General features: G+C 35.1%; 1 protein-coding gene across 6 annotated transcripts in view; it reads left to right on the top strand.

Moving 5' to 3' along the window:
- Positions 1-24862, top strand: part of slo (calcium-activated potassium channel slo) — a 536051-nt gene that overhangs the window by 251252 nt on the left and 259937 nt on the right. For all 6 annotated transcript variants that reach the window (XM_053796374.2, XM_053796365.2, XM_053796360.2 and 3 more), the window contains exon 7: positions 17744-17854. In XM_053796374.2, coding sequence (XP_053652349.2) covers positions 17744-17854 — 111 coding nt within the window. The remainder of the gene's footprint in view (positions 1-17743; positions 17855-24862) is intronic.

Below are 24862 nucleotides of genomic sequence, written 5' to 3'. Positions count from 1 at the left end.
CCATAATAAATCCCTCTTGATACCATTTTACAGCAAGTAGTAAGTACTGTATTATTATTATATTATAAAGCATGGTATTGATATATTGCAGCTCTTTCGGCAGAATATGATTTAAGCAATCTGATAAAAGTTCTGTGTATTTCTAAGACTAGCAAATGCCAAATTTTCACTATAAAATGCAGATTATATGACTATAGAGTTGGTCTGAAAGATGCTTAGTTGTCATAAGGGTAATGTGTATTGAGAAGTCAAGAAACACATCATTAGAGTAATACAAGCTTAAATATTTTTATATTGGCATTGCTTATTTAAGATTAGAAACACAGTAGTATTTCTTAGGTATGTTTTAAACAGTTACCATTTTTTATTTGGAAAGTAAAAAAAAAAAAAAAGAAATTAAGTTAATTTCATTATTTGTTTCCATTTATTTTTTGTTTGTAGGCTACATTTTTACATGTTTCTAATGAAATAGTTGTAATTTCCACATGAATACACTACATGGTATTGAGTGCATGTACCGCTATGTTGACAATCATTGCATATGGCGAGCCTTCTTCTCGAGTATTGTGAGTATTCTCTCTTAATGACAGGTACTAATATACAAAAAAGGATCCCAATTCCAGTTCTCAAAAATGTAAATATGTGTATTTTTTATATTCATATCATTATTTTCATAGAACTTTAAAAAAAAAAGCCTCTAAGGGCCAATATTAACTTGATGTATTCCACATTGTACAGCTATGTAACTTTTAACCTGTTTCAACATAATAAGTCTATTTTCTGAATGGTAACAGTTTGTTTGTGATGTAATTAGATAAAGCCCATAATTCTGCACAAGATTTCCTGTAGACTTAAACTGAGACTAAAACTATTGAAGGTTTGTATATGGTTGAAGTTATAACAGTTAAGGTGTCTTAATTAAGAACAGTCAGCACTATGGATGATGTGTGCATCATTTGGTCAGTAACTGAATGTATGGACACAGTCTTGTCTTTGGTTGGGGAGATTGTGACGAGTCATGGCCTACCTGTCCTGTGCTTCATGGATTTGTGAAAATATTTAAATAATTGATTACAGTACATACTTGTTTTAAACCATTAGCTAAAACATGATGGATCATTTAAATTGTGATGGTTATGTAGTTCCATTGGTTGTTAGCACCAACTGCCTGATTGATCAGGTTGTCTGTATGAAATTCTGGTTTCTGGTCAGGCTGTGAGAGTAGAACTCTTGGAACTGGTGACAGGTTTGAGACTGTAAGGTATCTCATAATTGTTAAATTTTTACATGCCAATGAAACAAATCACTAAGAGTGACTTGTGCTGTACTACATTATACATCTCATGAAAACATATTCATGAATGTCAGTATGCAGTACATTATTAAGTTATGTACAGTAACACTTAATCTACCTGCATTTCTAGCCAATAGATATACAAAGTATCCAAATACCTCAGTGTTCACTGCATTAAATCAAACATGATCATTGGTAAGAGCTATGTAGTTTGTTATGTATTTTGGAAATGGATTATTAAAAAATGGATCATAATAGAGTATTTTTTAACTTATGTAATTGCAAAGACTCACCCATTCAAATTCAAGTTTTTATTTCTTTGCAAAGCGTACAATATGGGATTTACATATTATAAAATATTGTTAAGCACGAAGAAAGCTACTAGCATGCCTGAGCATTTTGGGCAGACTAAACCTAATGCTTACAGACTATTTAAAACTAATCGTAGGTTATGGAGTGGTAAATTGTAATTATTCATTATTTAACATTATTACATTAGAGATGTAGCCAAAAAAATTTATACTTTATAGGATTTATAGTAGAGAGGTAGTAAATAATAGTATTACAATTAGTACAATTTACAATGTTATAATAGTACAGTTTTAAGCTTGTATTAATATATACAGTGGAACCTCGGCTTACAAACACCCCACCATGTGAATTTTTCAGGATATGAACCGTCGTTTGGTCGATTTTTTGCTTCTGGATATGAACGAAATTTCAGGATGTGAATTTTTCCCTCAAGGGAGGCTCCTTAAATAAATAAATAAATAAAATATTTATTTCTTTGCAAAATTCACAATGTGTGTTTACATATCATAATATGATTGGAGCAAAGAAAGCCACTATCATGCCAAGGCATTTTGGGGAGACTTAACCTAGTACAAGTCTAGACAGGTGAAAAGTGTACTAGTAGTGGTTACCAGTGTCTTGCTGATGGTGGTGCCAACTACTAGCAGCCTTTTGAAGTTTCTCCTTACTGTTGTTATTATTATTAGTATTATTATTATTATTATTATTGTTGTTGTTATTGTTACTGTTACTATTACATTGTATTATTATGTTATAATAATTATTATTATTAGTATGTACGTGGTGATGGGCTCTTGAAATATTGAATTGAATCTGTGCTCCAATTCCCTAAATTAATAATAATTTTAATACATATGTATTAATAATAATAATACTAATAATAAATATAATAATATGTACATACTAAGAATAATAATAATAATTATAATATGTATGTATTAATAATAATAATAATAATAATAATAAATATAATAATACATTTGTACTAAGAATAATAATAATTATAATAATAATAATAATAATAAATATAATACGTTCTTACTAAGAATAATAATAATTATAATAATAATAATAATAATAATACAATATAATAATAATAATAATATGTTGTTATTTTTAGACATTTTTCATATTTTTTTATATTTTTGTGCCAAATGCTTCAAAATATAAATTGATAACCCTCTGGGTGGCTGTAGGTACAGCTGCTATCACATCTATTTCAGTGCCCACCAAGGGTCAAAAGGAAGAAGAGGTGTGCCACTCTGAGTGACCGCAGCAGACCCTTGGGATGCATAATTTTGTCTTATATTGTACAAATTTCTTACACATTGCCTCGCCCAAAGAGACAGTATTTGCGTACAATCAGCAAAAAGCGATTAGAAACTATGAAAAAAGCTAGAGAAACGAAGAAGGTAGCAGCATAGAGTGGGGCAGCTGGCCGCCACCACCACCACTGTGGCCACAGTGATCATGTCTTCATCTATATATACATCTGTCTTGACCACACCTGTGTTTACATATGTGACAACCTCACCACTAATCATAGATAAACACAAGCTAGGTGTGGGGTTATGGACTGGAAAGACACTAGAGTGGCAGAGTAAATGGTGGATGCTTTCTGCCGTTGCCGGCTTTGCCATTGCTTGCCATATTATGGTTTATTTTATTCATTCTAGAGTATATATCATGTTTCTATGTTATTAATATTGTTTATTATGTTATATTAGATGAATTGTGATAGATAACTAAGCCGTAGAGTTGATAAATTAGACACATGTGTAACTCTTGGATATCTTTATTGAAGAAACGTTTCGCCACACAGTGGCTTCATCAGTCCATACAAAGGAGAATCTTGAAAAAACAGGAGGAGAATGAGGAAATCAGTCCCTCAACCTTGAGTTGATGTGGTCAGTCCATCAATCTTGAATAGAATACGGCATACGTGCGGAGAAGGAGCTTATAAACCGTTGGTAGGAGAGGTGCAGCAATCATAGGTGGTGTCACATTTGAATATTGAGACACTATTGCAACATATGGGAATCTCTATTCAGGAAACGTTTCGCCACACAGTGGCTTCATCAGTCCAATACAAAGTAGAAAGGCATAAGGAGAGGAGGAGCCCGAGGCAACCAGTCCCTCAGCCCGGAGTCGATGTGTTCAGTCCATCAATCTACAAGATTGATGGACTGAACACATCGACTCCAGGCTGAGGGACCGACCACCTCAAACTCCTCCTCTCTCCATGCCCTTCCACTCCGTATTGGACTGATGAAGCCACTGTGTGGCGAAACGCTTCCTGAATAAAGACTCCCACATGTTGCATAAGTGTCTCAATATTCAACTTGTTGGTTTTTCAAACCATTCATCACAAGGTGTCACATTTGTTCAATGTGGAAGTAGGTCGTGCCCAAGAATTAGGCAAGCGAAGAATTCCCAAGTATTAAGATCCTAAGAAGTTGCAGTGTCTGACAGGTTTGTTGATGAATGGTTCAGAGAACCGACATGAAGAAACGTTTCGCCACACAGTGGCTTCATCAGTCCATACAAAGGAGAATCCTCCTGTTTTTTCAAGATTCTCCTTTGTATGGACTGATGAAGCCACTGTGTGGCAAAACGTTTCTTCAATAAAGATACCCAAGAGTTGCACATGTGTCTAATTTATCAACATGTCGGTTCTCTGAACCATTCATCTACAAACCGTAGAGTTGATATTAGCATTGTTTTGTCATGCCTCCCGAGAGGCTGGAACGGATTAATTGCATTTCAATTAATTTAAATGAGGAAAATTGACTCAGCATATGAACAAATCAGGATACAAATAAGGTCACGGAACGGATTAAATTCGTAAGCTGAGGTTCCACTGTACTTTTACTTGCCCTAAATTCAGATGCTAAGAGCAGTTAATAGCATATTTTTTTATTAAACATTATGCATATGGGTCTTCCAAGCAGGAGTGAGGAATTTTGGTTTTGGCTTTTTTATGCCATGGTATTTTGAATATAGGAAATACCCCTGTGGATTGACTCTAACATAAATTTATTGTTATATTGTTTAACATTCTATTATTAATTAATGTAATTTCATAGAGGCTATTTTGGGAACTATCATTCTTTTTCCTGAGGTAGGTGCATCTTCGTCTAATTGCCATGGCTGTGGCAAATTAACTTACCTTTTTTTCAAATTTACTACAAGACAAGTATTTCTTGGTACCATTTTGCTTAGGGTAATAATCTCACTTAAAATTTCAGACCCATTTATATTGTTTGCAATATAAATATTGAACTTTGTAGCCTCTTTTCAGAATTATTATATTGACAAGGCTGTTCATAAGACTGTCCAGTCCTTTCTATTTTGTATATTGGGCATTAACTCAAAAGTTGCACTTCAGAGCTGCCAGCCATCTGTTTGTAATAGCCAGCAGCCTTAGAAACCGTATGTCAAATATTGTACCTTACACAATAGATGCTATTACACTGTAAAATGTTCTTCTACATATGACTCACTGGGGAAGTGTACTGTGGTTTGAGAACTGAAAGTTTGGAAGTCAGGTGTGTGATGGATTGCTTTGTATGGTCCTATTTAACTCTTCAAATATGAAACCCAGTTTTATATAGAGTATACTGAACTACACTGTATAGTACTGTAATACATGTAATACTCACTGAATATTGGCAAGAGAAATGCTTTGGGCTTTGAGTGGGAAAATGCTTTGGGCTTTGAGTGGGAAAATGCTTTGTGCTTTGAGAACAAAGCATTACATGACATTTGAAGTGGTGGTGGGGAAGTGTGTACAAATTTTTGTTCCATATTATATACAGTGGACCCCCAGTTTTCGGCCAGTGCAGAAATTGTATAATTTGGATTTCAAGCACTTTTTTCATCGAAATTTCCTCCCGGGTTTCGTACATCCACTTGGAAATCGTTGGTACCAGTCACGAGAGTCATACACTCGTGACTCACTATTGGGCATATTAAATGCCTTATTTTAGGTTAATATAGACATTTTCATTAATTCATCTATAATATTTTCTTCAAAATTATGTAAGAAACACATTACATAGCATAAAAACATGCAATGTTTATATGCGGTGGAGGGTAAACATTACATTTTCTCTGGTCCAACGTTAGAGAAAACTGCATGAATCTGCGTTGGCCCACTAACTGCCCTTAATACATAAGCTTTTGTTTACAATTCTCAGCATGAATTATTCATTACTTCTCCCTTTGTTTATGATGGTATCTAAAGGTAGTTGTTAGAAACTATTAAACTCAATGAACATGATATATCGATGGTAATAATATGGCTGTAGGGCACAGTGTATGTAGCTGGTAGGTATACACTCGGATGTAGTCTGCCTGGGACTACAAATAAATACTACTCGCCAAGAAGTCTTCAATAGAGGTATGTAATGTTCATTTATCATTAAAATTAGTCATTTATATTTATTTCTCATTGTTTTCTGTATGTAAATCTGAAACAGATTAATTGGATTCACATTATTTCTTATGGGAAATATTACTTCAGTTTTTGGCCATTTCGGCCAACCTTCTGGAATGGATTAATTATGAAAACGGGGGGGTCTACTGTAGATAACCACAAAATTTCCATGGGCACAAATTTCTTAAAAATAATTTCAATTCATATTACATTTTTATCTGGGTCTAATTTTATGGGTCAAGTTGAGAATAATTTCCCACTAGTCTTGACTCATGCTACAGACCTAATGTTAGAGTAGGCCTTGACACTGATTGACTTGATTTTCACAAGGTGACCTGCAAACACACACAAGCTACTGGTACTAACCTCAACAATTCTAAGAGACACTATTCACACAAGATACTTTTGACTTCACGTTTTGACCTGTAAACCTTAAGAAGCTCCTGAGTTTGAGGACTACGTTTACTTAAGACTCCATATGCCCTCTAGACTTTCCCTATTGTTGAAAGACTCACCAAAGTGATCAGATGTTTTTCAGTGTGTCATTTTTTACAGGAACAATTTTATAAACTCTGATCCAGTTTTAATTAGTTTACACACTTGTTCAGCTGCTTGACTCTGTTTGTTCTGACTGTGACAGAAATATAATTAGCATAATGATTCATTAGTTTTTCTGTATGTCCATTGTACACTGTTAAGCTATCAGTGTTGGATTACTGTTACCCCACTTCATTTTACTGCGTACCAGTGGCTCGCTGGTTGGTAGATGTTATAGTCTGGTACCTACTTGAGCTCCTTTCTCATTTGATGGTATTATTAATATTGTATTTGTTTATTGACCTACTCCCTATTTTCATTCATGAATTAACTTGAACATTATTGGTGTATCTGTAGTCTGTTTCACAATAGAGCTTGGTTGCTTGCTAGTTTGAAGCTGCTGCAGCAGCTCTTGGAATGTCTATCTTATATTGTCTCATTTGTGGTAAACTAACCTTTATGATAATGATTGGACATCAGCTAACAGTCTTACTGTATTTCTTTCTCAAGTTCCTGTTTTAGAAGTACAGTGGACCCCCGGTTAACGAACTTTTTTCATTCCAGTAGTATGTTCAGGTGCCAGTACTGACCGAATTTTTTCCCATAAGGAATATTGTGAAGTAGATTAGTCAATTTCAGACCCCCAAACATACACGTACAAACGCACTTACATAAATACACTTACATAATTGGTCGCATTTGGAGGTGATCGTTATGCGGGGGTCCACTGTATACTGTAGTAGGAATTTTTATTGAGGTTTCAAATTACAGTCAGCCCCTCACATTCACAGGTTTTTTTAATTCACAAATTTTGATTATCCAATGTTTTTATTGATAGATGATTATTTGCAGGATTCTTCTGGACTCAGTTTTCTTGTTGCTAGGTGCATGACACTTAAATTGAAAACTACCAATGAATTTCTTTCAAAATACAGTGGTACCTCGGGTTACGAACAGCTCAAAACTCGAACAATTATGTAAGTGTATTTATGTAAGCTTTTGTAAGCATATTTTTGGGGATCTGAAACAGACATTATTTCTTATGGGAACAGATTCCTTCGGTATCAGCACTTGAACAGTCTTCTGGAACGAAAAAAGTTCGTTTCCCGAGGTACCACTGTATAATCTATATTTCCCATACCAAAATCTTTCTTCTGGTCATTCTTATTATGAAAGTGAATTTGAATGCAATTAGAACAATACATGTATTTAAAGAGAGATGGTCTCTTAAACAAAATGAGCCCATATTTAAGTAAATTTACATGGACATAATTTAATGTTATTTGCAGATTTTAAATTTGTGGAAACCCTAGGAACATAACCTCCTGTGAATTTGTGGAGACCAACTACACACATCAAAAGGCAGGATTAAGTTAGACTATCTTCACATATCCTTCATGATGTGTCCCAGAGTATTCAGTCTAGTAGATTTAGGAGTTTAGGATCTAGTCAGATACCTGGAGTATAACTGGAGGGGTGTTTCAGGGGTGAGCGCCCTCGCAGTCCAGTGCTTGATCAGGCTTCATGGTGGATCAGGGCCTGATTTTGTAGTAGGTTTTGAAAGGATATAGGAAGTACTGGTTTGGTCATAGAAATTTAGTTGAGTAAAATCAAAGTACCAAGTAGTATCATTTTGAACAGCTCAGGAATTGTATAGGTTAAAAAAAATACATGAATAAATTGGCTAGTGTTAGTAGAACCCACTTAGTGTAGATCAGTAGGTTTATTGCATTGTTTCCTCTATTCTTATGTACTTATATGATTTTGAGATTACCTTGTTTTACATGAAGCTAGTCATACTATACACGTTGCCTCTGTATAGTGACTCCAACACAAACACAAGCTCCAGTAGAAATTTATTTTCACATTGTTGCTTTTCTTTCTTTTTATTAGGACACAGCATCTTGACACAGGTTTTAGTCATACAGTGACCTTTTTAAAGGTTCTTTGGCATTGTTATTGTAAAAGAGGAGATGCAGTTGCCCCTGTGACTGGGGTAAGCATGATTGCTGTCACTGGGGTGCTGCAAGCCCTGGGGTGAGGCGCTTCACAACAAATTGTGGGAACTTGGGAGTAATGAAAGAATTATATGCTTGGATGTTTAGCTGTTCTGAAGAATATGTGGATGAAAGAGATGGATGTTTCTCCTTTCACAAAAATTCAGAAAGTTCCCCACAAGGCTGAAGACACAGGCTGACATCCGAGAGCCAGAACTTCAAAGTGTAGTGAGGTGTGGACAACTAATTGACTGGACTGTCAGAGGCAAATTTTCAAGCAAAAGGCTTCATTGAATAATTGCTGCATGAATGGCTTTTGAGTCCCTTTCACTGGGCAGTCTACTTGACAAATTCAGGACAGCCCCTCAGCTCTTGGCTGGGGCATCTATCATTGGTATTTTGTACATCATACATTATGTTCATTTTATACTTGTGTGGTGGTTTCACATTTGTTTGGTAGAGATTGGTTGAACACTAAACTTGCTGTGGGCAGTATTTTTTAAACCTTTTTTTTTCCTCCTCCCCCAACCCTTCCAAGAATGACCCCCTACCCCTCCATCATTCCACCCCGAATTTATACACCTTCTTGGTAATCTTCTTTATTCTGCTTCATCTTCTCTTAAGTTATCACAGCACCTCAACAACCTATCCTGAGCCCTTGGAATTATACCTGTGGTAACCAAGCACCGTCTTCTGATTTCTGTGTTCCTAATTTTCTGTGTAATATTCACACCAAACATGACTCCTCTTCACTTCAATGTTTAAAGCTCATGCATAATACCCACACAGCATTGTTGGTAGAACTATACTCGGGCACATTTCTTCTTTTAGCTCCATAAATAAAGTGGAGGTTACATTCCTGGAAATTGCTACTTTCTTCAAATTAGCATTATTTAAGATAAGAAACATACAGGAAAAATAGAATTATGTTCATTGGTGTTGAAAAAAAAAAGGGGCAAACATTATTTTTTTAAATAAACTTAAGATGATAAAATATATAACTTTATCATACCTTAAATTCTGGTTGCTGTTGCTTGTTGATATTCAGGTGTGTGCAGAAAGAGTTACTGTGACCTTGTATATTACCTGAACAGTAATATAGCAGGCATATATTAGCTACCAACATCATCACCTGCTACTATTTCCTACCACTACCATCACCTACCATTTCTAAGACTTGGAGAAAGCCAGTTGCTGACTCAGTTGAGTGTGTATTTGTGCCACAAGCTAGGAAACAGGATTTAACAGTGTACTACACTACAGTATAAGTTGGTTTCTGACTTGGTTTAGTGTGTATCCCTTCCACAGAAAACTGGGAAGCAGAACTCAATAAGGCATAAGCTATGGTGGCTCTCAACAACACCAACAGCTGTGGAAATATAAACACATATGCAGTATAATGGGATCCTTTATCGACAATGTTTCGCCTACACAGTGGGCTTTTTCAAGTCACAAACAGATCTACCTGGGGCTTCTATAACATAGCTGAACCACTTGCCAAGAAACTTCTTCATCCCTATCCCACATAAGAACATAGGAATGGAGGAGCACTACAGGAGGTCTGCTCATATACTTATCCAGTCTCTCTTCCAAGCTACCCAAGATTTTAGACTATAACCCCACTCGGTAGATCATCACATGCAGCATTCTCAACATGACTACAAATACTCGCATACCTTCCACTCCAGGTAGATCTGTTTATGACTTAAAAAAGCCCACTGTGTGGGCGAAACATTGTCAATAAAGGATCACATTATACTGCATATGTATTTATATTTCCATTGTGTCGGTATTTTATACTATTTATTTCCTCCAACGGCTGTGTCACAGTGAAAATTGTACTTCACTACTCAGCTTACTTCTTTAATAATTTTTCACACTTTACTATCAGTGACCAACATATTAAACAATAGTACATTATAAATACATCACATGTAGGCAAATGAATTAAAGATATGGAATGAGTAATTATATTATAGTAACAAATTACTAGCCATCGTGCATGCCTCTCCTTCACTACTCATGCCGAAACATATCTAATAGCATAATTTTCTTAGAAACTGTCAGGTTTAATTTTGTTCTTGGCACCTTCAGCATCACTAGTACTCCATTTGGGTACCATGGTTAACGTCCAAAGATGAAATGGGGTAGTAATAGTAATAACATCCAAAATCGTTCAATAAGCACACCGAGTCATTCATGCCACATTCCAGAAAGTCACTGTAAGTAGCATGGGTGTGATAACAACAAACACAACAAACAAACAAGATTCACAAAATAGTAATAGCATAATTGCCATGGGTTCAAGCCTCACTTGTTCAATGATTTATTTTGAAACAATAAACCACTTCATAGAAAGCCCCTAGTAATGCAAGGCATTGGGCAGCCTTAAAATTAACTTATAATTATTGGACAGTCAGACATAGAGTACATGAGAGTAATAACACTTAGTTTATACTGTATTGAAGGTGGTCTATAATTCAATAAAACATTGTAATTGACAATACATACATTAAGGATGAAGCTAGGTACCTGAATTAATACAAAAAATGCCTTTCTAGTAATATGTTTTGTTGCTAGGCTTCCCTGGAAGAAAATGGACTCGGTCACTACTGCTCGCCTACCCTTATTTTCGTGTGTCCGTCTTGAGCGCTTTAGGAATTAGAGGGAATGTGTTGAGGTTTTCAGCTCAAATCAAATTATGATTGTAGTTTTTCCATCGCATGTTGTTGAATTCACATTTTTTCAGTTTTGCATTAATTAACCCTTTGAGGGTTTCGGACGTACTAGTACGGCTTACGACCCAGGGTTTTTGACGTACTAGTACGCCTAAATTCTAGCGCCCTCAAATCTAGTGGGAGAAAGCTGGTAGGCCTTCATATGAAAGAATGGGTCTATGTGGTCAGTGTGCACAGTCTAAAAAAAATCCTGCAGCACACAGTGCATAATGAGAAAAAAAAAAACTTTTACCATTTTTTTGGAATAAAACAGCGACTTTGCACTGTATTTTCGTATGGTATTTATTGTTGTATTCTAGTTTTCTTGGTCTCATTTTATAGAATGGAAGACATATTACAAAAATTGAGATGATTTTGACTGGTTTTACAATGAAAGGTACCTTGAAATTGAGCTCAAAGTAGCAGAAATGTTCGATTTTTACCAAATTTCAAAAGTAAACAAATCGTGCCAAGCGTGCAATACACGTCAACTGGTGAGCCTAATATTCTTTCACAAGTGCACCAATAATATTTATACCATTTTTTACACTAATGCAGTAGTCTGCATAACAGTAAATCTTATATTTTTTGTGAGAATAAAAATTCAAAGTGGAAAGCAAAAGAATATAAGAGGGGCCTTGAGACGTGACTAATGACCAGAGGAAATGTCATTTTAGTGCCAGGAATGTCTTTCTTGTTTATTCTGGATCCTATTCGGAAATTGGCATCTTTTGAAATTTGTGTGAAATTGGCAAAATTGCTATATTCTGACCACTGTACTGGATAGTTGAATTTCATAAATGGGTGGTTTCTTGCACCCATTCGATAGAAAAAATGGAGTTCTAGCGAAATATTTATGTTTTTTGTCGACTAGTACAGTGGAATTGGCCGAAAATGGGGCTCAAAGTGGGCAAAATCGCCGATGCGTGAACATCGCCGAGACCGCTAACTTTGTGAGAGCATAATTCCGTAAGTTTTCCATCAAATTTCAAACTTTTGGTGTCCTTATGATCGGGAAAAGATTCTCTATCTTTTCATAAGAGAAATTTTTTTTTTTTTTTTTAAATTTGGCCGACCCTGAGAACGAGTTTCGGAGAGGGCCTGTCGACCCTCAAAGGGTTAAGGGTTTACTGTAAACTGCTGATAGCATAGATTGAAGGACATAATAAAGAACTTTGAAGATAAGAATTTTAATTTACTATTTACAGGCAGACCTAGGTATTTACTCTCATTCTTTTTTCTCTACTTTGAGTTATTAATTTTGATGTCTAATTGTGGACAATGTTTATTTCCAAAAGTTATATACAGTACTGTAGAAAGTTTTTTTCTGTATTAAAGTTGAGTTTACTTGTTATCATCCAGGCATAGACCTGTTTCAGCTTTCAGTCTATCATTAATTATAACATGTAAAGTCAGGGTGGTCCTGTGTTCATGCTCTTCCAGTCTCCTGGGGGTTAGTTGTCTTTTTTTGCCTTTTATCCAATACCATCTTGTTATTTTAAGACAGTTGTCAGCATCTTTGGTCAGAGTTAATGATCAATTTGTTTTTAATCCATATTTGTCAATTGTGGGGTATGGTTCTCACACTACTATACATCACACACTTGTGACTCACACATGATCATCTCATGGAGAGATACCTGGTACTGTATCTCTCCTAGAACTGTTAGGTCTTGTCGACTGTCAAGCATCTTCTGATAGATTATCCTGTTTAACAAATTACCTGATGTTGTCACCCTTGCTGCCCTCCTTTCAATGCAGACACACATACCACTATGACTACTGAACTATGTTGCATATGAGCTCACCCTTTAATATTACTGTCCTCTGACATAAGTACTCCTTCATCACATAGTGTTAACCCTTAAACTGTCCAAGCAGATCTACGTTCACATGCGTAGTGCTCCAAAAGTAGATCTACGTTTTTTTTACATATTTTCAAATATAACAAAAAAAAAAAAACAAGTAGATCAAAGTTTTTTTACACGTTTTCAAATGTAAAAAAAAAAAAAAAAGATTTACTTTTTTTACATACTTTCAAATGTTGAAAAAATGTAGATCTACGTTTGGATAGTTTAAGGGTTAAATGACTCGTACACGTTCAGTGCCTTTATATCCTATTGGCAAATGAGGTCATAATTATGCTTTCAGCCTTTCCTTGTAACTCATATTTTAAAGCTCATCTTTGGACATTTCTTGCTTGTCCATATAACTTTTAACTGCATATGGCAGTTTTAATCTAACGTATTGGTAGCATTTTTTCTTTTTTAATGATGCTTCCTAAATGTGTTAATACATGTATGTACCAGTCATTACAGTGAGGAATTTGGCTGGTAATTTATTTACCATTCCAGTCCTACAAGTCACTCTGTTATTTTATAGTTGAACTTTCCATTGTAAATATTTTTTTTTTAGACGTTTCAATCACTTTTTATTATTAGTTCCTTTACTATATTATGCAGTCTTCATATACTTAGTTAAATTCTTCTCTTCCCATGTTTTGTTAAACAACGGATTTTACATATTTGCAAATCTAAATTTTTCATCTTAGTTTTGAATTTCTGTGACTAAAATTTTGGCATTTGTGTTTTGTATGTTAATTTCTGTAGCTTGTAGTTTTTCTTTTTTTGGCGACATTATGAAACCTCACTCTCTTCCTACACTCGTGGCTTGAAATTAAGTAATTAACTCAAAAACTACCTCATTTAGAATACTGAGTAGGGTTTTCTATAGTTGATCACAGTAGGGCTGATGCATGTATTATTTACATATAATGTTCATGAAATCTTAAACATGTTTATATAAAATCTTGAAAATTATATTGCTCTCTTAATTCTCTTCCTTTTCTCATTTGTTTCAACTTGGTTTCTGTCTAACTTCTTTTCTGTGTAGTAGTAGTGCTTGATAGGAAAATTCAATCCTTCCTGAAATACTGTGGGCCTCTTGCAAAATCCATATCTCATGTACACTTATGATAAATTATTATTATTGTCAGTAATTTTATGAACATCATTATTATTATTATTAATTTTAACATTATTATTATTATTATTTTTATACATTTTCTTTTCCTCTCATTATTTAGCTTTTTTATGAGTTATTATATTCAAATATTTTTACTCTTTCTTCTTCCTATAGGTCTTGTCTGAGATGTCACTCTAGTCTTCCAGTTTTTGCCTTAACACTATCATTAAGGAATTCTTTTTTTCATTTGAGTAAAGGCTAGCAAAACTGGACTGTTCCTGTAATTCTTGTATTTTGCTGATTGTCTGTTTATTCTCCTATGCAATTTACTCTGGTTGAACAGGCAGTCAAGAAGGAAGCCTGGCCTCAGGTGCTCTTTGAAGGTGTTGCCTGGAACCTGAATGAATGATTATTCTAAGAGCAGATTTCTGCTAAGTATTAACTTGTTTCAGGTGATTTGTTATTGTTGACCCCCATGCACAAACACCATAAGTGAGATAGAGATCAATTAGAGAATAGTAAGTACAGAGTGAGCAAGTATGTTTGGGGGTACACAATTGCATATTTTTGTGAGAATGCCTTCTGTTTTGAAATTTTATTAAAAATTTTCTGGATGCATATATGATAGCTTTCTCGTGTTTACATTTTAGATTTGTGAAGTGGTTTGTTGTGAGAGACACAAAGTTGGTTTAATTGTTTATAGGGGTGTGTGTTGTCATGGCAGTCCCTCTCTTGCCCTCCAGGAATTGCTGGACACTGTGGTTGTGGTAGCACAACTTCTGAAACTGACACATGATGCTGCATTGGCAAAATATCAGCTGCAAGTTGTGTTCTGCCAAGATCAATATTGATCAATTTTTCCAATAAGTATATAAGCCACACACAAATGCATAAAATGAACATGGATATAGCAAATAAAGAGGTTTCATTGTACACTATATTTGGTGTGTGTTTGTAAATGTATTTTTTATTTACCTTGTGCAATTTTGAAAAGTTTACAGAAGTGATCATCATTTATTAACTTAAAAATTTCTAAGAAGTTGGCATTGGGAACCTGAGAAACAGACAGCATGTTAACTTTGACCTTAAATGCCTCAATATTATTATTTTATTATCATATCTTAACAAATAAGTTTTCATCAGTGACTTTAGCGGGGTAGTGCGTTTGGCGTTGTTTTTGGGAATTGTGAGATAGTTCTCAGATTATTTCCTGTACCTGTACTGTACTTGATTATTTAATTTAATTCCTATAACTTTTTCATTGCCATAATCTTATTGCTCTTTCTCAAGGCTTTTTTAATTTTTATTTCCTCATATCTAATATTTTCTTCTCTAATACATGTAGTGTGTGTTTTAGAAAGTTAAGAATGCTGAGACGTTTGCTAGAAATTTTAGTGAGGTCTGATTTCCAAATTTGCATGTTAAAAATTTCCCATAATAAATGAAATGATTATCACTGGTAACAATATCTTATTGTAATGACTTTGATACTATGAGTTCAGTGCTTTATCATCCAAATCATCTTGTGACACAACAGGGATGGGCAAGATGGTGCTACAATCACCAGGAATATAACTGTTTTATCATGATTATAGCATAAAATATATTGCGGGATTTGCAATTCTTGGATATCATTTATCATTGCTGCATTTTGGTATTTCAAAAGTATTATTTGTTGTGCAAGCAATTTCTCCTTAAAACTCTGGCTTGTAGCACTATTTCCATGCCCCTCACCATCCTCACATGGTTGTTGTGCCTCTACTGTCTATCATTTAATTTCCTTTGTAAGCTCTTAGTTCTTTTTTTTGTGACATTACGAGATTAAATTACTCCAAGAGAGTTTTTATTAATTTTCTCACTGTCCAGTTGCCATCATGTTAAAAGTAAAACCTTCAACAAATTTTGATTCTCTGTATTAAATCCAAACTCAAGCAATTGGTCAGTGGTATTGAAGGAGTTAGTAGTTTCCAATTAGAACTTTGTTTTAAATAATGATATGTACAGAGGACTCTACAACAACCACTTGATGGAAACCTGTCATATCATATGTTGAGGCTGTGGAAAATGGGCATTCACAGTTGTGTACACTACACACCACTACTGTAGCACATTTATACTTAAAAAATGTGCTGTTATTGTATATCAAGTGTAGAGTTCAAACAGATAATAAAATTTATATCACAAAATGTATGTTTTCAAAGAGTATCAAAAATTTTTTGGTAATAACATTTATTGATCAATATATGCAGCCATCACATTATATATATCAGTATCATTATCAAGTTAAGATTTCTAAAAAAAAAAAAAAAAATTATTCCTTATAGAATGTGTATGTATATGCAGCTGTGTATCACAAAATATTATAGTCTTCCATCTCCCTTTTTCACAGAAAATTGTTCTGTAATTATAATTATTTACAATATCTTAATTCACTACATTTTTGTGAAAAAACTTAAATAATCATGGCTCAGACAGTTATGTGAGTGAAAATAAAAGAGTATCATGCATTTATAAAGTTGTAGAACAATACATTGACTAAGCTATAACATTAGCTTATGTTGTGATGGTTTTTGACTATCAGAGAAAAGAGCACAAGAAACCCATGATGGTAAGCACATGTTACTGCATGTTGACCAACATCCTCTTCAAGGAGAACCAGTTAATTTGCCTGCACCCACCTCTTATTTAATATGGCTGTAATTTTCCAGCAGCCTCAACCCCTCTCAGCACACTTGGGTGCAGCCACCAACCATTCTACTCTGGTGTTTCAACACCATCGACTTTTCCCCCCCTCACCCAGAGGTCACTTTGAGGACAAACATTACTTATCACCCAATATTTGAGGAGTTGGCTGCTGGTACCTGGTGTGATGGGTGCCCGTGTCATGGTCTGTGGCTTGGAGGGGTCACCATACAGCTACCGCACGTCATCTCACTTCTTGCTTCCTGCTGAAGAAATGTGCTACTTCCTCCAGGCCACAACCCATATATCACCTTTCATCTTTACACAGATGCGCTAGACGCATGGTTATCATTACAGCAGTTATAACTGCATGTTAGGAATGTAATGATTATCAGAGCAGGAAATAGAAAAGAAAAATCATGCCTTACTATGTTACTAATAATAATATTTTTGCCTGAATCGAGTGTCATTTGAGCAAGTTGATGAGTTATCATAATATGCAGTGATATTCTAGAATGTACTGCAACTCTCAAACTAGTTGATATACTCATTTAGAAGTGCTAGAATACTTTTCTAAGTTTTATTGCTAATATATATCTTGTAATTATGAAGTTAAAAATGTTGATATTTCTGACCTGTGTTGCACTTTTGTTTTAACTCATATATGAGACTTACAAGTTTTTTGTTTGTGATTTTTTCTGAGTCATAAAAGACTTGTCAGAAATATCAATCTTGACAAGAGTTATTCCTAATATTGTATTATTTTTCTCCCTTCCTCCATCCTTCCTCTTCTGCATAACAGACACATAGTGGTGTGTGGCCATATCACCTACGAGTCTGTCAGCCATTTCCTGAAAGACTTTTTGCACGAAGACCGTGAAGATGTGGATGTAGAAGTTGTGTTTCTACACAGGTAAAGTATTTATAATGCTCCTGCCCAGTCATCTTCAGGGCACAAAGGATACATCCTAGGTCATTCAGGCATGTATTTTATCAGTGTTATGCCCCGCTGCCATCGCCAATTATTTTACAATTTATGCAATTTTGTTTGTCAGGCGATTACAGTAAGAAATTTTTCATCATACTTCTTACTCTTGGTAAAATACATTCAAGTTTGATTACCTTTAATTTTAATTCATGTGGTGAACATCAAAATATAAAAATGTTTTCTAAGAATGTACACTACATGCTTTTTATTAGTCAGAGTACAGTAATCCCTCGATTAATGCTTGGGTTCCATTCCTGAAAAATCAGCACTTAATATAATATCATGTGATGTAAAGTTAGGAACATGTTGGAAAAATAGGGTTACATTCCAGACACCTCCAAATCTGCCAAAAACTTGCCTTTTTTTAATACTTACTAATTTTTTTTTTTTTTTTTTACATCAATAGCTGTCTCCCACCAAGGCAGGGCAGACACCAATCCCCCCCCCCTCCAGAAAAAAAAAAAAGATAATATTTTACTAGGTAAAAATTATTACTACAGTTTACCTTACATACTGTTAGTTGTTACATAAAGCATTTAAAGTGATGGGAAGGCTAACATGGGCATACAAGGCTGAGTTGAATGTAACAAGGTTTATCAACTGACAGTGAATGTCAAAAAGTGAAAATAAAAATCACATTTCTTTACCAGATTGCACCAAATATTTAGGAACTAACCACACATATACCACAGACATATCCTAAAGATGAATATGTTTGGGAGGATAAAGTAATAATGTAATAAAATAATGCAGGAGGTTGTGTTCATTTGATGTGACACAGGTATGTGTAATTATAATAATGTATAGTACTGAGTTACTAATCTTTTGGGTTAATAATCCATATATAGTCATTGTGTTCTTTTAATGAACTATTGAGGGCTGTTGATATTAGTTCACTGAACATTTTCTTCAGACTCTTTATATAGGGGTTTTATTTAAATTAAGAATTTGTAAGTTATATAAATTTTGGAAAATATTAGTTAGGTAAGAAAATACTGTCTTGTGACTTGATCGCACTTAACAAGAATGGTGGGAGGATGGGGTGGGACTGCTTATGGACCGATGAAGAGATTGTAAAAGTCTTCAGTGTGTGATACTGACTTTGCATGCACTGATTCCATGTTAATCGAAGGCTTACTGTACTATATATAGAAAAATTCATATTTCTTGTTTCGCTGTCATTTTATTCTCTATTAGTCTATTTATAAAGTAATACTATTATTGACACATATCCCCTTATTTTATTTTTGTGTGAACTGAAGCTATATTATTTTACTTACGTTACAAAAACTTATTCCAAAAAATATACTTTAATGGAGTACATAAGGTAATGTGGCAAATATGTGCCATCGTCTAATAAGTTTTCCTTAAAGCACAATAATATGTAGGAAGCATTGATGAGTGAAGTTTCTTTGGTGTGTTGTGTGTTATAACCTCACAACAAACATGGCTGTTCCCTGTGCATGGCACTACACATAGCCAAAATGCCATCTGTGTTATTTGTTATTAATGAATGACATTTAACACACTATCAGAGAATCTAATTTTTTTTTTAATGAACGAAAACGTCATCAATCATATACTGTTTGGGTTTGATTCTGCAAGGCATTAAAAGTTTAGTTTTAAAGCATACTGAACATATTTCACTACCTTATGAAATTTGTTGTAGCCTATAAAAGTCTGAAAATCTATAATTATATTACATATCTTTATTGCTGTTGTATTTTGTGAACTATTACTGGAAACGTAAAATATTCCTCGTATTTTTCATGGAATTTTCACCGGTAAAACAAATGTCCTAAATAAGTAAAATCATGCAACCCATGATTTTAAGTTATATAAATCCACATTATTCCTAAAACAATATAATTCATTAAATACCAAGCATATGTATTTTTATGTACAGTATATTGTATATGTGTTGTATATATGTGCATATATCATTTATATACAGGGTGTTTCCAGAGTCACACAACTCAGTATTAAGAAACTTTTATGTAACTGAAATGCAGTATTTTAGCCAAACTAGGTTAATGTATCAATGGAACTTATCTTACCTGTAAAAGAAGGTGGTGAGTTTGTGGCAGATGTTGGAAATGACTAATGTGTGTGCTTGTAGCAACATGTTAATCACAAAGGAATTGTTGGTAATTACTTGGGGAAATGGTTTCAAAACATTTCTGAATATGTAGGATTGAGACTGTACACTCCTACCTTAATGAATCCCTACAAGAAGTCATCTAGCAAAGTTTGGAGACCTTCATGCTCTTAAGATTCTTCCTTATGATGTTATCCAAAGAATTTGCTGAGCACATCTGTTTTTGACCTTAACCCTTTCGGGGTTTCGGCTGTACTAGTACGGCTTATGCGCCAGGGTTTTTGACGTACTAGTACGCATAAATTCTAGCGCCCTCAAATCAAGCAAGAGAAAGCTGGTAGGCCTACATATGAAAGAATGGGTCTATGTGGTCAGTGTGCGCAGAATAAAAAAATCCTGCAGCACACAGTGCGTACTGAGAAAAAAAAAACTTTGACCTTTTTTTTGGTTTAAAACAGCGACTTTGCACCACATTTTCGTATGGTATTTATTGTTGTATTCTAGTTTTCCTGGTCTCATTGTATAGAATGGAAGACATATTACAGAAATTGAGATGATTTTGACTGGTTTTACAATGAAAAGTACCTTGAAATTGAGCTCAAAGTAGCAGAAATGTTCGATTTTTACCAAAGTTCAAAAGTAAACAAATCATGCCAAGCGTCCAATACCCATCAACTGGTGAGTCTAATATTCTTTCACAAGTGCGCCAATATTATTTATACCATTTCTACACTAATGCAGTAGTCTGCATAACAGGAAATCTTATTATTTTTGTGAGAATAAAAATTCAAAGTGGAAAGCAAAAGAAATGTAAGAGGGGCGTGGGGACGTGACTAATGAACAGAGGAAATGTTATTTTAGTGCCAGGAATGTCTTTCTTGTTTATTCTGGACCCTATTTGGAAATTGGCATTTTTTGAAATCTGTGTGAAATTGGCAAAATTGCTAAATTCTGACCACTTTATTGGATAGTTGAAATAGGTAAATGGGTGATTTCTTGTACTCATTCGATAGAAAAACGGAGTTCTAGTGAAATAGTTATGATTTTTGTCGACTAGTACACTGAAATTGGCCAAAAATAGGGCTCAAAGTGGGCAAAGTCGCTGATGCGTAAACATCGTCGAGACTGCTAACTTTGCGAGAGCATAATTCCGTAAGTTTTCCATCAAATTTCATACTTTTGGTGTCATTATGATTGGAAAAAGATTCTCTATTTTTTCATAAGAATTTTTTTTTTTTTTTTTTTTTTTTTTTTTTTTTTTTTTTTTTTTTTTTTTTTTTTTTTTTTTTTTTTTTTTTTTTTTTTTTTTTTTTTTAAATTTTGGCGACCCTGAGAACAAGTCCCTGAGAGGGCCTGGCGACCCTCAAAGGGTATTAAGAGTACAAGTGGTTGCTCTTTCTTTCTGTAACTGTGATTCATGTTTATCCATCTTTAGCATGGCAACAAACTGATGAATAATAATTTGGATACAAAAGGAGGGACCAACAATATGCGGACACCATCAAACACCAGTCTTCTGTGTACAACAATATGCTGACACCATCAAACACCAGTCTTCTGTGTACATTGAGTTTTCTTGGAAAATATACAGGATTTTCTTCATTCTAAATCCATGAATGTTCACTTCATCAAAACTATTCAGATGAAAAAAGAAACTTCATCTAAGAAAAAGATTATATCCAGCATTCCTTGCTTGCTCTGAAAAAACTGTTTAAACCAGGAAGAGTATTGCATTCTTTTCGGTATTATTAAGAATAAACTTATTGATATTGATTGGAAGTGTAGACTAATGCAGTACCGTAGGATAATGGCCATTTTTTTTGACATTCTTGAAAGAAATTTTCTTGATTGTGATAATTGCTGATGCACGTCATGAAGTGTCGCAGTCCAGCACGGACTATAACAGCATTTAAAATTTCCATTACAAACCACAGAATTGGTGGGGATTGAACCCATGGTGGCAAGCGAGTCGTAAAACTCCAGGCCAATGTGTAAGCCACTATGCTGAGTGGCTTATGCACTGCCATGGAATTATAGGACTCACTTACCATGAGTTCAACCCCTACCCATTCCGTGGTTTGTTTGCACTCGTGTTATTACGGTTTCCATCCCAAATTGTAGGCTAATGCTTGAATCTGTGGAGTGGTATATTTCTTAGTTTTGGTCAAAGTCCTCTCTCGTTTATGGCACTCCAACACTTGTCATTAAACCATTCCTTATTGTTTTGTATAATTTGCTCATTTTATTAACACATTGGCCGTTTACCACCAAGGCAGGGTGGCACAAAAAAGAAAAACTTTCATCATCATTCACTCCATCACTGTCTTGCCAGAGGCATGATTACACTACAGTTACAAAACTGCAGCAGTAACACCCCTTCTTCAGAGTGCAGGCACTGTACTTCCTATCTCCAGGACTCAAGGTTTCCCTGAATCCCTTCATAAATGTTACCTTGCTAACACTCCAAGAGCATGTCAAGTCCTAAAAATCATGTCTCCATTTGCTCCTATCTAACATGCTCACGCATGCTTGCTGGAAGTCCAAGCCTCTCGCACACGAAACCTCCTCTACCCTCGCCTTCCAACCTTTCCTAGGCCAACCCCTACCCCACCTTCCCTCCACTACAGATTTATACAATCTCAGTCATTGTATTTTGTTCCACCCTCTCTATATGTCCGAACCATCTCAGTAATCCCTCCTCAGCCCTCTGGATAATAGTTTTGGTAATCCCGCACCTCCTCCTAATCTCCAAACTATGGATTCTCTGCATTATATTCACACCACACATTGCCCTCAGACATGACATCTCCACTGCCTCCAGCCTTCTCCTTGTTGCAACATTCACCACCCATGCTTCACACCCATATAAGAGCATTGGTATAACTATGCTCTCATATATTCCCCTCTTTGCTTTCATGGATGAAGTTCTTTGTCTCCACAGACTCCTCAGTGCATCACTAACCTCTTTCCCCTTGTCAATTCTATGACTCGCCTCATCTTTCATAGACCTATCTGCTGACACGTCCACTCCCAGATATCTGTATACATTCACCTCCTGCATACTCTCTCCCTCCAATCTGATATCCAGTCTTCCATTACCTAATTTTTTTGTTATCCTCATCACCTTACTCTTTCCTATATTCACCTTTAATTTCCTTCTTTTATATACCCTACCAAACTCATCAGCCAAACTCTGCAACTTCTTTTCAGAATCCCACTTTGTGTTAGATTCTTTATCTTTTAACCCCACACGTCTTGCCAACACCCGAGCATTCACTTCTCTTACAACTCCATATATAAATATATTGAACAACCATTGTGACATCACACATCCCTGTCTAAGGCCTACTTTTACTGGGAAATAATCTTCTCACCTACATACTCTAACCTGAGCCTCACTATCCTAATAAAAACTCTTCACTGCTTTCAATAACCCACCTCCTATTCCATACAATTGCAGAATCTGCCACATTGCCCCCCTATTCACCCTGTCATACACCTTTTCCAAATCCATAAATGCCACAAAAACCTCTTTACCCTTATCTAAATACGTACTGTTCACCTATATGTTTCACTGTAAACACTTGGTCTACACACCCCCTACCCTTCCTAAAGTCTCCTTGTTCATCTGCTATCCTGCTCTCTGTTTTACTCTTAATTCTTTCAATAATAACTGTACCATACACTTTACCAGGTATACTCAACAGACTTATTCCCCTGTAATTAGTCTGTTGAGTATACCTGGTAAAGTGTATGGTAGAGTTATTATTGAAAGAATTAAGAGTAAGACAGAGAGCAGGATAGCAGATGAACAGGGAGACTTTAGGAAGGATAGGGGGTACGTAGACCAAGTGTTTACAGTGAAACATATAGGTGAACAGTACATATTTAGATAAGGGTAAAGAGGGTTTTGTGGCATTTATGGATTTGGAAAAGGCATATGATAGGGTGGATAGGGGGGCATGCTCTCTGCCAATCCCTAAGTACCTTACCCTCTTCCATACATCTATTAAATAAAAGAACTAACCACTCCAAAACTATATCCCCACCTGCTTTTAACATTTCTATCTTTATCCCGTCAATCCCAGCTGCTTTACCCCCTTTCATTCTACCCACTTCCTCATGCACTGCCCCCACACTCACAACTGGCTCTTCCTCACTCCTACAAGATGTTATTCCTCCTTGCCCTATACATGAAATCACAGCTTCCCTATCTTCATCAACATTTAACAGTTCCTCAAAATGTTCCCTCCATCTTCCTGATACAGTGGAACCTCGGCTTATGAATGCCCCACCATGCGAACTTTTCAGGATATGAACCGTCATTCGGTCGATTTTTTGCTTCTGGATATGAACGAAATTTCAGGATGCGTACTTGCCCCTCGAGGGAGGTGCCTTAAATAAATAAATAAATAAATAAAATATTTATTTATTTGCAAAGGTTACAATGTGTGTTTACACATCATAATATGATTGGAGCAAAGAAAGCCACTATCATGCCGAGACTACTTAAGTCTAGACAGGTGAAAAGTAGTGGGTACCAATGTTTTGCTGATGGTGGTGCCAACTACTGGCAGCCTTTTGAAGTGTCTCCTTCCTGTTATTATTATTATTATTATTACTATTGTATTATTATTATTATTACTATTGTATTATTATTAATATTATTGTTATAATTATTATTATTAGTAGTAGTAGTATTAGTATTAGTATTATTATTATTAATACATACGTTGTGAGGGGCTCTTGATCTAGGGAATTGGATCTGTGTTCCAGTTACCTATATTAAGCCTGAATACCTTCCATCCCATCTCCCCCTCCCCCACAAGTACTTC

The sequence above is a fragment of the Cherax quadricarinatus genome, chromosome 83 (genome assembly GCF_038502225.1).
Source record: "Cherax quadricarinatus isolate ZL_2023a chromosome 83, ASM3850222v1, whole genome shotgun sequence".
Classification (NCBI taxonomy): Eukaryota; Metazoa; Arthropoda; class Malacostraca; order Decapoda; family Parastacidae; genus Cherax; species Cherax quadricarinatus.
This window is presented reverse-complemented; position numbering and strand designations above follow the sequence as displayed.